Source organism: Borostomias antarcticus, assembly GCF_949987555.1.
Source record: "Borostomias antarcticus genome assembly, chromosome: 16".
NCBI lineage: Eukaryota > Metazoa > Chordata > Actinopteri > Stomiiformes > Stomiidae > Borostomias > Borostomias antarcticus.
Genome location: NC_140249.1, coordinates 19082866 through 19098121, shown reverse-complemented (window position 1 = coordinate 19098121; position 15256 = coordinate 19082866). Strand labels below are relative to the sequence as shown.

At 44.4% G+C, this 15256-nt stretch overlaps 1 protein-coding gene across 2 annotated transcripts in view; it reads left to right on the top strand.

The window, feature by feature from the left end:
* The first annotated feature begins 5 nt into the window (after nucleotides 1–5).
* Nucleotides 6–15256, top strand: part of LOC311319393 (suppressor of tumorigenicity 7 protein homolog) — a 47868-nt gene continuing 32617 nt past the window's right edge. For both annotated transcript variants that reach the window (XM_084450943.1, XM_084450942.1), the window contains exons 1-2: nucleotides 6–126; nucleotides 11214–11249. In XM_084450943.1, the coding sequence (XP_084307069.1) occupies nucleotides 11228–11249 (22 nt within the window). In that variant the 5' untranslated portion in view covers nucleotides 6–126; nucleotides 11214–11227. The remainder of the gene's footprint in view (nucleotides 127–11213; nucleotides 11250–15256) is intronic.

The following is a 15256-nucleotide window of genomic DNA, read 5'->3' as shown; positions in this document are numbered from 1 at the left end:
CACGTCTACAGTCTCTCGCGCTGCTGGGTGAATGTTCTAACTTACTTGCTTGGAGCTTCAGTGGAAATTAGCAAATGAAATGCTACTGAGAAGGAATTAGCGTGCTTTCACGTTCAAACTTTCAAGGTAAGGTTTACTCAACATGGTATTTGTTTTGTATTGGGTGTGTATAGCGTTAGTACAGTCCTTGCCTTAGCCTCACTTTAAAAGTTTTCGGCTTACGTTAACGTTAGCTAGCTATGTACCTAACGTTAGCACATTTGAGTTTGGAGAGCTAGCTTGATAGTTAGCATGTTGTAGCTTCCCATGCTATAGGTAACCTTGTGTAGCCACCGGGGTCTTTAAATTGGTCAGCTTTTGCATATAGCTAGTTTTCTTCTAAATCAATTCGACAAAGTTAGCTCAGTCGGTAGAGCATCAGACAATAATGACCAAATCAACTATCGTCTGTAATACTGTTAGCCTGTAGCGTACAGCAAAGGTCAAGTCAATATATTTCAGTGAATCTGATAATGAATATGCGCAGTCTGAACTCTTAATTCGTGGCGTTTGCAAAGTTACCAATAGGCAGCTAACATCATTTGAGCTAAACCTAGTGAAATGTTAATTAACTTAACTTCTATTATCACAGCTCTCTGTGTGGCTAGAGGAGGTGCAGCTTGCTTTTTGTAAACGTAATACCCTTTACAGACTGATACAGTAGGAGGCACAATCTGCCAGGACGCCTCTCTTTTATAACTATATAATGGATGGGGTACACTCAGGATTAACTCTAGAAAATCATCGGTCTTTTTGGCCGAGGTGAATAGTCATACAATTTCATGGTTTAATGTCAACGTTGGCCTTTGCTGACTCCTTGCAAACAGCGGCTAGTCTCTCCTGTGGAAGAGCGCTGATGAGCTATGGAAGAATGTGCTCTTTCACACAGCCAGCTGGCGTAGACGGCCAGGAACATTTAGACACATGGAGCAAGCAAACTCAGCAGTCAGACATGGAGGGACACGTGTAGTGTAACATCTAAAGGAGTGTGTGTGTGTGTGTGTGTGTGTGTGTGTGTGTGTGTGTGTGTGTGTGTGTGTGTGTGTGTGTGTGTGTGTGTGTGTGTGTGTGTGTGTGTGTGTGTGTAACATAATGGAAGGAGACTTCTGCTGATGTGTTCATGCTGGTGTGTTCACCACATCTTAATTTTGAGTCTGTCATACATCCCCTTTATGTGGTGAAATTCAACTGACAACATCCTTTCTAGACATTACAGTATGTAGGGCTAACCCTTAGTTCCTCTTCACTACCAACTTATCATTAATAGTTCCTAAGTCTTCTAGTTCCTCTTTTCTATATGCATGAAGTGAGCCTGGACATTCCCCATCAACGAGAGTGGAGAATCGGGGAGTGTCAAGCTCAGTGCATGAAAGTGGATGAAAGCCACTTGACCAGGAGGCTGTGTCTGACAGTGTAGTGAAGAAGAGTAGACGCAGCACCCAATAGTTTTTTTTTGTCAAATAGAGAAGGGATATATAAGCAATAACACACTCTAGGTTGTGCTTTATTGTGGTTATTGGCACGGCTATGCTATGGCGCAGCACAGCCGTGCCAATAACCAAGATAAAGCATGACCTCAAGGGTGTTATTGCGTTTACAACAGCACTGCACTGTTGTTGAATATTTTTGAAAAGATTGGTTTGTACTCAATTTTGCTAAACTGCATTGCTTTCATCCTTCCGCATCTGAAATAGTTCTCCATTGTATGCCGTTGCTATAGGCAACCTAACGCCAGCTAGCTAACAGCTAATATAACACACTATGAAAGTGTGTCCCAAAGTGTCTGTCCCATTTCAACTAAAATAAAAGTTTCAATATGTTTATTGCTTACAATCCTATTACGTTGTGATACAATGTATCAAAGCGGAGTGATACTTTTACAGGTGAATTACCCATTGGTAATATTGTTGTTATTGGCACGGCTCCAAATGCCAATCACAATGTAGTTGAAACTAGGTGTTATATAATCCAGCCTGCGGGAGAAAGCACACAAGTGTTTTTGAAGCATTGAGCCCTGGGAAACAGTAAGAAGAAGAATTTTTTATTTGTCAAACGGCATGTGACACACACACTTAACTCACGTGAAAACACAGATGCATTAGGGTTGCCGATGAAATGCTTCTGATCTTCACTCATCTCGTCATCCTTCCCCCAAGGGTAGCCAGGAGCAGACAGTAGGCAGTATGCATGAGCTGTGCCTTGGGACCAACCAAGTGCTCCTGTCCATCTTTGTCACGGACGGACAGCGTTAGTTAGCGATCTGTTATTCTGCATGTTTTTCGTATTGGGTTCTTTGGGAGGAAACCCTTGCGAACACAGGGAGAACATGCAAACTCTGCACAGAAAGGCCCAGGACTTTCTTGCTGTGAGGCGACGGTACTAGGTACTGCGTCACGTTTTTGGGGTCCAGTGTCTTGCCCATGGACATTTCGGCACAATGCCAGGAGCTGGGATCGAACCGGGGACCTTGCGATCCCCACCCGGCCACTGTAGCTCCCAAGCTACATGCTCCTCCAGGCATGGCACTGACTCAAAAGAGAAGTCATGGCCTAATAATATGCGGAAAAAAGCAACAGTAAGTTGAATGGTTGAAGAGGTTTATTGGCTTTTTGTCCTCCACCTGATGAAATTGGGTAGAAGGGACTTAAGATCGACCTTGTACATTAGCTAGTTAGTTCTTGCGTTTATCCGTCACATGTACAGTACCAGAGCCCACCACCTGGGGGCACTTGCCACAGTGAATTTTCCCCATTGCCAAGTACCTTTTGATTGGTGTCAGTAAAATTATATTCATATAATCATATAATCAGGAGGAGCTCACCTACTTTCTAAATCCACAGAGTTCAGAGCTTGAGGTGTTTTCTTGCCAACTCAACTAGCTAGAAAGCCATCCCTCAGCGTTTTGTGGCTTGTTTTGTTAGGAAGTTTGCTGGCTAACAATGTCAACACTGTCGATTTTTTGTCCAAAGTTTGAGAATGTATCTTGGCTAGCTCACTGAATTTGCCTGCCTCTCTTTCAACTCCAAGGCAGTCGAGTCTCACAATGTTTACCCAAATAGCTCCATGCTGATTTGTCAGTCAAGTTGCCTGTACAATGCCGTACAGTACTTATTAGCTGTGATTGGCTGTTTGCAATAGCACTCATGTCCGTGAAGTATCAACATTTGGCACAGATTTTGCAGCAACAAAAAAAAGATACTCAGATACCCAACCCTAGATGTTCTTGAACGGTTCTTGAGAAAGCTGCAATTAATCTGCCCATTCGAAACAGGCAATGTTCAACGGGCACTAGGACCCAAGGAAGTGCAGACAGAGGGCGCTGTGCTGGGAACTGTTTGCAATCGGCCCCTTCCGAACACTTGCGTTTTGAACAGGCACTGTACTATAGCAATAAAACACACACACACACACACTTCAGCTAGATCAGACGGGTGACTGAGCTTTATATAGAAACTGCGTTGGTAACATGAGCACAGAGAGCAATGTTTGCCCTACCTTTGACAGGGCAGGCAGCTCTGCCCCATAGCTCCCTTCTAAAAAAATGTCTGGCTTCAATCAGCAGTGCCAAGTCAAAATGTCAATATTAGCAGCAACTCTGGATGTTGCTTTTGGAATCTATCCACCCTCACCCACCCTTACTGTAGCTGATATCCAGGAGAAGCACCACAAAGCCCATGTCAGCTGGTATTTCTAGAACCTGAGAGCTGGCATCTATGGGTACCACTGAGGAGCGGTTTGGCCAAATGAGGGAAGGGTCCAGGCTCCTAGGCTAGTATTAGGGAAAGTATTGTAACCTAATCTATAAGGGGTCTTGCCTTAATAGGAGTGTTAAAGGGATAGTCTGGAATTTTTTAACTAGGACCTCATTTTAGACTTACCCTTAATGTTGTTCACTGAAGGAGATCATTTTCAGCTGATTCCACACTGTCTCTCGTTAAGGTGTTCACGTTTGCTAATGCTAGCGCAATGGCTGGGCTTGAACTGGCTAGCATTAAAAGAAAACTCACTTAAACACTCCACAGTGCACTCAAATAAAATCAAATATGAGGACAGTCTGTCGGGGGCTCATTTGCGTTTTTATACCCTAATTTTTGAAGTCCAACTATCATTGAACCCATTTGTTTGTTCAGACCTACATGTTACGATACGTAACTAGCAGGCACTATTGTCTTCACAACATCAATGAACAGAAGAGCATCAATGATATAGAATAGCATAGTATAGTCCACTTTTGATAGTATAGTCTATCAACATAAGTTGCAATGGCCAGGTTCCAAAGAGATATGTCTTACTTTGATGAGGAGTTGATTTTGATGAGTTTAGTTTACCTGCCGATCCTTACTTGTTTAAAGTGTTTATAAAGTCTTTGAGTTCAGTTCGACTGCATTGTGCTACTATTAGCAAGACATGAACGCCCAAACAAGAGACTGAAAATGTTCTCCATCAATCGCAATACATAGCGTTTTCTCCGGTTTTCTCGGAACTGCGCCCCCACAGGCTCTGCGAGTAAGTGCACTGTCGTAAAGTTATCAGATTGTCTTTTTCTTTTTCTGGCTTCCTCCGTGATGTTTCGCCTCGGTTTTCTCACCTCCGCCATGATATCATTGAGCTAAACGCTAAACGATATCCATAGATGCCGGAATAGTTGGCTACTACTGTGTTGTTTAAGCACAACGTTGCGCATGCGCACTTCAACTGAATGCTGTGTCACAGGGGCGCGAGTTTTAAAAGGTAATACATGTCAATGTATTATCTTTCTCAGTAGACTGTTTGGATGATTCAGCTTACTTTTAGTAAATCTAACCTTGCGCCTTGAAATTTGACCACATCCGTGACATAATTTCCGCTGAGCACAGGATTGTGGTTCAGAATAGCCAGAAAAGTGTGTTGGCTTGCATACTGCAAAATATGACCAGAAGTAGTAGTAGACCTGGTATTTTTGCCATACGTAATGTGGCATACTATGTCTTGGGACATACTACATCAATTTTTGGCATACAGAGCCTGTGTGTTTTTGTTGTTTGTATTTGTGTAAAATAAATACAATAAAATAAAATAAAAACAATCATTACAGACATAAAATTAATATATAATACATAAGACAACATAACAAAACAATACAAAATATACATGCATGCATATGAAATCTTCATAAGAAAACCAAAGATTTGTATCTTACTCTTTTTTTTTTAGAAGAAGAAAAGAACAGTACAAAATACAATATGCTCTATAGCAGCACAAAATAAAGATAGAATAAAGGGTAATTAAGCTCTTTATCCCAATTTCTTGATATTGCCAAAATGTTCCCTCTATATCTGCTAGTTCTTTTTTTAATTTTTTGACATTATCTTCATTAATAAATAATGATGTTTAAGGAACAGTATAAAGGGCCTCATGTTAATTTTTTTTGTAATTTCAGGCGATCCTTTGCCTCTGCGTCATGTTTTAATAATAAGGAAATTAAACCTTCTTTCTGGGTGTTAGATTGTTGACCAACATCAAAAGAAAAATTATATTAGGCGAGTAAAGGCTCTTTGAGTTAAATAAAGTGCATTCCATCTATATCATATAGTTTAACATTTTACATTTAAATGCATCAATCTGGTGCACTTGGAGAGCAAAATCAAGGTAGAATAACAATTTAATCATTAACACATTTGGTTATGAAAGGGGATGACATTGGCAAAGTCACACCCACAAAGCATGGTAAATGAGACGGGACTTTAATGTTCGGAACATGACCTTGAGCTATTTACATGCATTTTCACATTAACTACAACCTAAATTTCACTCTGCATAAAAAAACCTCACATATACACACACTGTATGTACAAAGACAAAGATAACAAATAAAAATCTACCTTTCTAAAAGATTCCATTTCCAGTATCACAAATAACATGTAGTCACAGTCTAAGGGAGACTCCCATACAGCAGAGTCATCAAGAAAGAGGACAGGGTTGACTTGTGAAAATGAGCAATGAGTGAAAGTGTGTGTGTGTGTGTGTGTGTGTGTGTGTGTGTGTGTGTGTGTGTGTGTGTGTGTGTGTGTGTGTGTGTGTGTGAGAGAGAGGGAGAGAATGATGAGTGTGTATGGCCCCCTATTTGCAAACTTTGCACCCTGAATCTGAGCATTGGATTTTCCTGGGCTTTATCTTTCTTTTTTCTGCCAGAGCCAAAGCGATGAGGCTCGGCAAGTGGCGCCGAAAAACACTCACGACCTGCAAATCAAGAGTACAAACATATTAAGCTTAAGACTTTTTTCAATGATATTGGCCTGACTACCAGCAAACCTATCTAGCCAACGTTAGGTTGTTAGCTAGTTAACGTTAGGTAACGTTAGCCTAGCTAGCTAATTCTAGTTGTCAGTGTCGCTGTTGATAATCTAGTCTAGCTAGCCTGGAAAATTAGCTAACATTAGCTAGCTAGATATAACGTTACATAGGCTAAATTATGTTTGGACTAGTGGACAACTACAGTGACGACGAGTCCTCAAAATACTTCTTTACTTCCAGCTTCCAGTGCAGCACGCGGGGAGGGGCTGGCTGGCTGATGGAGGGATAGATGCTTGAAGTAGCCTATTGCACAGCACAAAACAACGGCGTTCGAGATCTTTTATTTATATTATTATGAGAAGTCAAATACTTTCAGTAGCCTAAATAATTATTTATAATAATACTGATTTATGACACTATGGCGGGACAAATTAGACGGGCCGCCATAGTCTAGGCAATTAATGGGAAACACTTGATACACTGTAACTCTTATTCCCGTATTTTATTTTTCCTGCATTTTGTTTTAAATGTCCTTTCTTTTTTGCATTTCGTTTTATATGACAGGCACTTTGTCTTGATGCTTTTAATGTCTCATGTAAAGCACTTTGAATTGCCTTGTTGCTGAAATGTGCTACAAATAAACTTGCCTTCCCTATAGCGCCCTAGACCTAATTGCTCATTGTAAACAACGAGAAAACGGTGCCAGCTCTAAAATACAGCTCCCTGGTGGACACTGAGGGCCTACGCCTCCCTCATACAGTAGCACAGCAGTTACACAAGCAACTGGTATCAGCAGGTCACATCAGTTCTTATGCTTGAAAAGCACATAGGTGAAATAGGCCTGATGCATAGCTTTGACATAGGAGGGCAGGCTAAGGTTAGCCATATGATTTTACTGTATTTTATTAGCGTAGTGGACTATTCATTCTCATTGCATGGTGTTATTGTCTTCCACAGATTTTTAAGTCTCTTTGGTGTCTGCAAACTCCATGCAGCCGTCTGTATGGAATTCCATCCCTCTCCCAGGCTGGAGGGCTTGGCATTCCTGCATGCTATATACAGTCTCTCCTGCTCTCTCTGCCTCTGGAATAGGATCAGTGCTTGGAGCCAGGGGGACAAGGTTGTGTTTGTGTGTGTCTGACAGCGCCTCAACCGAGGCCTAAATCTCATGATTCTGATGAAAAGCCTCCTCTGGGTCACTCAGCATTTGTTAAGACAACAGAGGTCTCAGCTACCCAATGAACTATTAACCCCAGGCTGCGAGGTTGGCCTAGCAGACAGACATTTGGAATTTCTTTGCAGCCTTTTCAGACAATGAATGCTCAAGCACCATGACCTTTTATTCAACCTCAAACTTAATGAGGAACAGCAATGGACTAATTCTCAAGTCTTGTTGACCTTGCAAGGCCCTTGGTCTGACAGGAGTGACTGTAACAAGTCCGATGGTCAAAGCAGAGGAAAGAGGACATGCACTTCTCCCTTTGACCAGTAGGTGACAGCAGCGACAGAGCCACAGCTGTGCTGACCTAGTTAGCTGAATAGTCCCACTGCATTTGAATTGAGACCCCCATGTAGGTAATAAACCCTCACCGACCATCTTTTGTGGGGGTGTCTTATTCTTCTGCTCACGCCTAGAAAAGAAAAAGAAGTAGAAGAAGTATGAAATGAAATGCCGGTTTGTAAAGTCTTCTTGGTCATGGTTTTTAAAGTCTGCGATTGGGCCGTTGTCTATGCAGCCTGGGCAAAAGATCAGAACCTTGAATCTAAAACGCCTACAACAGGAACATTTGGTCATGCTAAGCTACTGTAAATGCAAATTTAAACCGGATTTCTCATTGTATTTTAGCCTGTGTCTTGCATCTCCTGCTTATCAGTAGCTCCATCTGGCCCAGTATCACATCATGTCACATGGATGCCTTGTTTCTCTCTCTCCCTCCCACACAGTCAGATTCTGAGAGCTCACTGACGAAGTGTGATAGTGGGGTCTAGTGCTGGCTCGTTCAGCGAACAGCCCATCTTCCCTTATCCCTCGTTCCTCTCTCACGCCATCTCTTTCTCTCTTTTAATAATGGCCACACTCCTCTCACGCTTATTTTCAGTTGCCTAGCAACCGGGAGGAGAGGCTTTTCTGGGTGGTACTTGTTCCAGTTCAGGTGGGGGTGGGGTTTTGGGGGGTGGGGGAGTGGTGGGGAGGGTTTGGGGGGCGGGGGAGTGTTGGTGGGGAGGGTTCCGAAATAACTGCCTTGTGAATGTTATTACTTCTGGTGGCATGCTGAATAGATGCATCACGGGGGGGGAGGGGATGCATCCACCCCACTCAGACTCACCTGACCCTTGTGGTTGTTATGGCAATGTTCGGACCTCCTGAAGGTTGCCACGACGGCGAGCGCACGCTACCGTGCCCACATGCCACTGAAGAACAAATCCAAACATCGTCTTAGCTCTTCCAGCTTTGTCTGTTTTTAGCTGTTCTCTCACAGCCCTTCAGCTGGGATAAGGGAGCCTTTTGGTGGTCTTGGTTCGGTTGCCTTTGTGCATTGATGTTGACAATGTTTGAAAGGGCTTCATGTAAGAATCACGATTCTATTATTGACGATTATAGATCGATTCACAAATTCTGAAAAATTAACACAAAAATTATGTTAAAAAACATTCCCTCCCATTAATTGATTTGGGGATTTTATCCTGTTTTCACAATAATTGTTTGTGCCCCTACCATTACAGGACCCCCTGTATTTAATGGGTTACTGCAGTCAAATGGTGAAAATGTAATTGAAAATTCTATCATAATCAAATCGAGAATTGATTTGAAAGCGAATCGTGACCTCTGAAAGCTCTTTGTTCTGCTGTCTCTTCACACAGACCCAGGACCAGTGCAGGGGTCTTGATCAGGATATTTGCAGTATTACTGTCGGAGATTAGCCTAGACTACAGGGAGGCACCAGGCATCCCTACTCTGATTAAGACTGTGATTGCACTCCCAGCTGAGCAGTTGCTGGTCCCAGATCAGAGATGTGTGGAGGGGGAAAAAAAGCTCACATGAGAAGAGATTACACCATCTGCGATTACACAGTTGAGATAGTTAGGATCTGACCCCAGTGCAGCCCCAAAACGACCCCTTCTCTCCTCCTCTCCCGGCACAGTGTTTCAGAGAGCCCATTGTGTAATTAACATGACCCCGGGAGATGTCTTTAACAAGGGGATGGAGGGGTGGGAGGAGGAGGAGGGGGAGGGGGATGGAGAGAGGGGGCCCAGCCTCCATCTGAAGGACAAAGAGACACGTTGGGAGAGGGAAGAGAGGAGAGGGAAGGCGACCATGTGTGAGGGACAAAGGAGAGCCAGGTCTTAAACAGAACACTCCTCTTTTACTCTCTCGACAGAGAGAGAGTACGGCAGCCGGTCTGACCTGACATGCAGTGTAGTAGCTAGCGCACGCATACACACACACACACACACACACACACACACACACTCACTCTTTCACCCAAACCCTTTCACCCAAACCCTCCACGTCCCCTCTGCATCATCATGCTACATTATTAGGCTAACCCATGTGATTCATGCTGGCAGTACTAATTATGTATATACAGGATTGCATTTAATACAGCTAGGAAGTTGTGATGAATAAATGATCCCATTGGCTATTTTAATAGACATCATCAGTCATCACTTTAATTAAACGGATGACAGTTTCAAGTGTGCCTAATTTATCTGTTGAGTGAACAAGCTTGAATACAGTACCTGGCCTGGGCTGTAAATAGTATAGCAATTTTGAGTTTGCTGGTATGATCAAGTTGGATTACATGATTCTACTCGAGTATGCATGCATTGCCAATATACCTGAAATTAGGTGACCTGAGATCTGGTTTGTGTGTGTGTGTTTATTACATTTGCTTCCACGCAGCCAGGTAGATGCACAGCTGTCTTTAGTGTAATGTCTACTATTCATTTCAATTTGTGGAGCTGCCAGATTGAAGCTGGCCCTATCCTCCCTCAACACTGCTTCAATGGGCAGTGGTGTGTGCCTATCTGAAGACTGGGTGTATACGCGTGTGAAGGCAGGTTTAGTGATTGTTGGTGGTGATGGTTTTTTAGGGGGGGGGCATCACATTTTGATTGGCCTGTTCCCACTCCCCCCCCCCCCCCTGTGCTCCAGCCCAGCCCAGCACCTCCTCCATCTCTCCATCCCTCCCTCCCTCACTCTCACCACCACCCCCTCCATCTCTCCATCCCTCCCTCACGCTCACCACCACCAGCAGCATTCAGCCTTTCGCAGGGCTCCTGACGTCACTGACTGTTTGCACAGCCATTGTCTTAACGGGCTGCCTGCCGCGGCCCAGGAATCGCAGTAGCTGCGCTCCGCTTAAAAAAAAAAAAAAAATCCTCCCCCTTTCCCAGGACGGCTCCTCTTTTGCTCCCAGCGGCGTCGACATGTAGGGAAAGAGGACCCAGAGAAGAGCGACTGACAGAAAGAGGGGATTGTAGGAGAAGGCAAGAACAGAGGACAACGCTAGCTGCTACTGCTACATCTCTGGATTTTGAATATATACAGTACACACACGCTTTCAGTGAAGGATCGCCATTAGTTTTTATCTACTTCTCCACTGAGGGCGCTGATTTGGCAGCTGGACGGTGTGTGTGTGTGTGTGTGTTTTTGGGAGCGGAGTGTGTTGTTAGGAGTAGGGCTGTTTAGCGGCTACAGGAACAGAGCATCTGGGCGTCAGAGCCGGGGCCGGCCGGCTGGATGCATTGTGTGCTTTGATGACCCCCGCTGTGTAGCTGCCTGCTCATCAACCCCCACCCCCTCCCCTCTCTCTCTCTCTCTCTCTCTCTCTCTCTCTCCCTCCCTCCCGCCCCTCTCTCCTCCTCTTTCTCCTCCTCTATCTCCATCTCCATCGCAGCTCCCAGCCCAGCCATGTTCGGCACAGAATCCTCATGTAAGTACCACCATTCTCTGGCCTTGTGTGCGTTTCTGTGTGAGTGTGCCGACGGTGTCTGCTTTTCACCACGGCTTTCCCTCTCCCTCCTTCCCTCTCTCTCTCTCTCTCTCGCTGTTCTTCCCGTTGTTTCTCCATGTTTCCTTGTGACAGATTGCACGGCAAGAAGCTGGGATCTACCATTTTGCATAAAGGGCCAATGATAGCTGGTCGTGATGCAAAAATCCATGGCGCTCGCTCATCCCCCCTCCTTCCTGCCTCCACTCCCCTCCTCTTTTCCCCCTTTTTTTTCCTCCACCATCCCTCGGTCTTAATGCACGTCTCCATGTTGATCCCGTGTTGCTGCCGCGCGCGCGTGTGTGTGTGTATTCCCGTCTCTAAATGGAATGGCTCGTTTGTCTGAAATAGGCACCATTAGCGTGTTTCTGTGCATGTTACAGTACATTTGAGTGTGTTCATGACGTGCTTTGCAGATGGATGCTTTTAGTATACTGTACTTTCAGCATCGTCCTGTCTGCAGGAGACTCTGTGTCCCTCTCAGTCAGGTGACATTGAAGGGGTGAATGTAGCATTCATTGCTAGCTAGCTAAGGGGACTCTGGGACAGCACTGATGGCTGGACGGTGTGCACGGGAACCTCACCGTATCCCACTGAAACCCCCAGAGAACACTTGCATATTTCTGCAGATGGCTTGCTGTCCACCCCGCCCCCCACCCTCACCCGTCCCTGTGAGAGGACACTTGTGCACTTTGATCAGTCCCATGATGCCCAGCTCATGCACCCGGTCAATGCCACAAGGACTATGGGGCCGGACTGATCTAATCGAATCTGTCGTGGTCGTACACAGCCGGAGCCAAAGTAACCCCCCCACCCCCAATGGGTTTGAAGTCAGAGCTTGTGGGTTCCAGCAGAAACAGAGGGGCTTTTTGTTACCAGAGGCTTGGCATCAAATCACTCCTGCATGTTTTTTTTTGTTTAATGCCTCATCGGAATATCGTCTGACTTTGATCTTAATATTTGAAGATGTGCACTTATAGTAAATGGATAACTGTATAGCGTTCCTGAGGTATGGTATGGTCGTTGGTCGCTTAGGTCATTCTCTGCAAGAACTTTGCTTGGTCTTTCTAACTCGAGTTCAGGTTGAATTTTACCAAATTAAGATCATTTGAAGGTCAAATTAATTATTTGATGCTTTTCTTTTCTGTCGGAAGAGTGGGCACTGGGCAGTCCAGCCCTTGGTATTTTTTTCAAATGATATTTTTAAAGGCAGAGAGGATAATCAAAGCTAACTTTATTTATATAGTGCATTTCATACCCAGAGGCAACAAAATGTGTTTCACAGAGGAGAAAGGGGGTCTTTATCACAAATTTTCCAGAGGGAAGCAACAAAAAACAGTTCACCCATTTGAGCCGATATAGGAGAACTGTAAAAAAAAGAAATTCCCTGACACGATCAAGCAGTGTCCTGTAACATTTTGACTACTGTATCACTGAAACATATTACAGAGCACATATGCATAGGATAAATACTACATTATAAGAACCAATAAACCAATTGTTATTGTAGTATTGTACAAATAATGGTACATTTTGAACCGTGTTATGCTTTTACTACGCAATCCTCATTACGACGGAGCCTCGCGAGGGCGCATGACCTCCAGGGCACACTGATATAAGAATGCCAGACCTCCAGGGTGCACTCGTTTTCACTCTCGAAGGAATGTAGTTCAAGGCACGCGTCAGAAGATAATAATGGAAATTGAAATTTAGGCTATCCCCGATGTTGTTACAAGTAAGCACTTGTATGTTCAGTTGTCGGAGGTAAGGGCACGTGTCCACCGACAAGCTGTATTTTAGAGCTGGCGCTGTTTTCTCGTTGTTAACAATGGGTAATGAGCTCTAGGGCACTATAGAGACGAGAGCTGTGTTCCAAGCGCTTTTTAGCGCTATTCCGGGGGTTTTTCTGTATAGAGGATTTTTTGGCGCCCCCTCAAAGAGATTTTAGCCAGAGCCAAAGGAAAATCACCAGTCCCAAAATGATAAAAAATTTAGAATAAAAATAGCAATTCAAACCCTCTCCAAATGTGTTTGATACTTAGCTTGTTTCAAGTGCAGCCCGTCCCCTCTTTCTTGCATTGTCCTTGGTTTGGACCGCTAGTAATCAAGATAATTAATTGACAGGTTATCAGTAGCTTAAACATTTTGGCTTCATATCCATTTTGTGTCTTGTCGGGAGATTTTCAGCGATTGTGAAAAGTGAGCTCAGTCAGACAGCGAAGAATATTTTAAAAATGCGTGTGCATCACCTCCCAAAGACCCATTCTGAGCCAGGAAAAACCCTGTATTCGCTTTATTCACTTCAGGTGCCATATTGGTCAGTCTTACGTAATTGGTGGTGCGGATGCGGAAGTGCCCGTTGACTCCAATGTTAAAAGTTCACTATAAAAACACAGCTTCAAGAACCAAAATAGTCAAAATAGCAGGCTGAATACACTATCGGGATTACAAACTCATCATTACCAGACTCTGATTGTTTTTCACTGCCATCGTTTTCGCATTTGTAAATACATGGAAGTGAAGGAGCCATAGTGAGCCGTCAGCTGCATTCACTTCCATATATTTCCAAACGTGAAAACAACGGCAGTGAAAAACAATCGGAGTTTGGTAATGATGAGTTTGTAACCCAGATTTTTTTTTTTGAGTGGTGGCAGTTGTTGCTTTGAAAATATTCACACATTTTGTAAACTGCCAGCACTCCTACAGTTTTAAGAGGTAATTCACATATACATCAACATGTTCACACGATTGTGATGATTCGTACAATATAAGTATTAGTTTATAGTATAGTATGTAGTTTTCGAGGTATGATGATTTGTTCGACTACTATGCTCCCCATTCAAACGAATGGCTCTCCACTCTAACTTTTGTGCTGCTAATTTTGAATTCATACCCATTTTCTAACTTGTCGCCATGCCAACAGTTTCTATGCTATACAGACACATTTTACACCAAAATGTTCATCTGGATCCCAGGATTCCTACGGTGTCAATGTGTAAGCTGTAACATTTATACTTTCTGAGAGAGCTGTCTGAAGCCGGCATGCCTTCTCATTGAAGAGAATAATGGGATGTTCAGAATTTCAGTTGGGATTTGAATTTGGGGACACCGGCAGGCTCTCTTAAAGGTACAGGCACACTTTTATGACTACTTTGGTAGCATTTATATTCCTACCTTCCTTCCTTACTAACTGTGGATCTACCTTTCTGATATTCAAATAATATTCAGAATGACAGTCTTATTCAGGCTGTAAACTCAATGATTTTTGAGTGTTGTACTGGGTGGGTGGGTGCATGGGGATGGCTTGGGGGTCACTGACCTGCCCCTGACCGTCTCTGACCCTGACACCTGACCTGAGGTGGTGGAGTCTCGCCACCATGCCACTATCCACGCCACGGAACCACACACACAGACCCTGAGTGGGCTAGAGACACACAGTCACACGGATGGGTGCAGGTGGGTGGCCCAGAGAGGAGTATATTGTCACCGACCGGCTCTGACCTGAGGGGGCGGAGTCTTGCCCCATGCCACTAACCACACCGTGGACCCCACAACTCAGCCCCTGAGTGGGCTAGAGACATAGTCTTCACCAGTGGAGGCAGGTGGGTGGCCCGGAGAGAGGTACACTGTCCCCGACCAGCTCTGACCTGAGGGGGTGGAGTCTCACCACCACGCCACGATACCCACAACTCGGCCCCTGAGTGGGCTAGAGACACACAGTCTTCACCGGTGGGGACAGGTGGGTGGCCCAGAGAGGGGTACACTGTCCCCGACCGGCTCTTACCTGAGGGGGCGGAGTCTCGCCACTAACCACACAATGGACCCCTCAACTCAGCCTCTGAGTGGGCTAGAGACTAGAGGTCTTCTCGGGTCTAAAATGTGGACGCGAAACCGAGATGGACCCGAGACATTTGTTCCGAGATCTGACTAAATCCGATCATTTTTTTTAA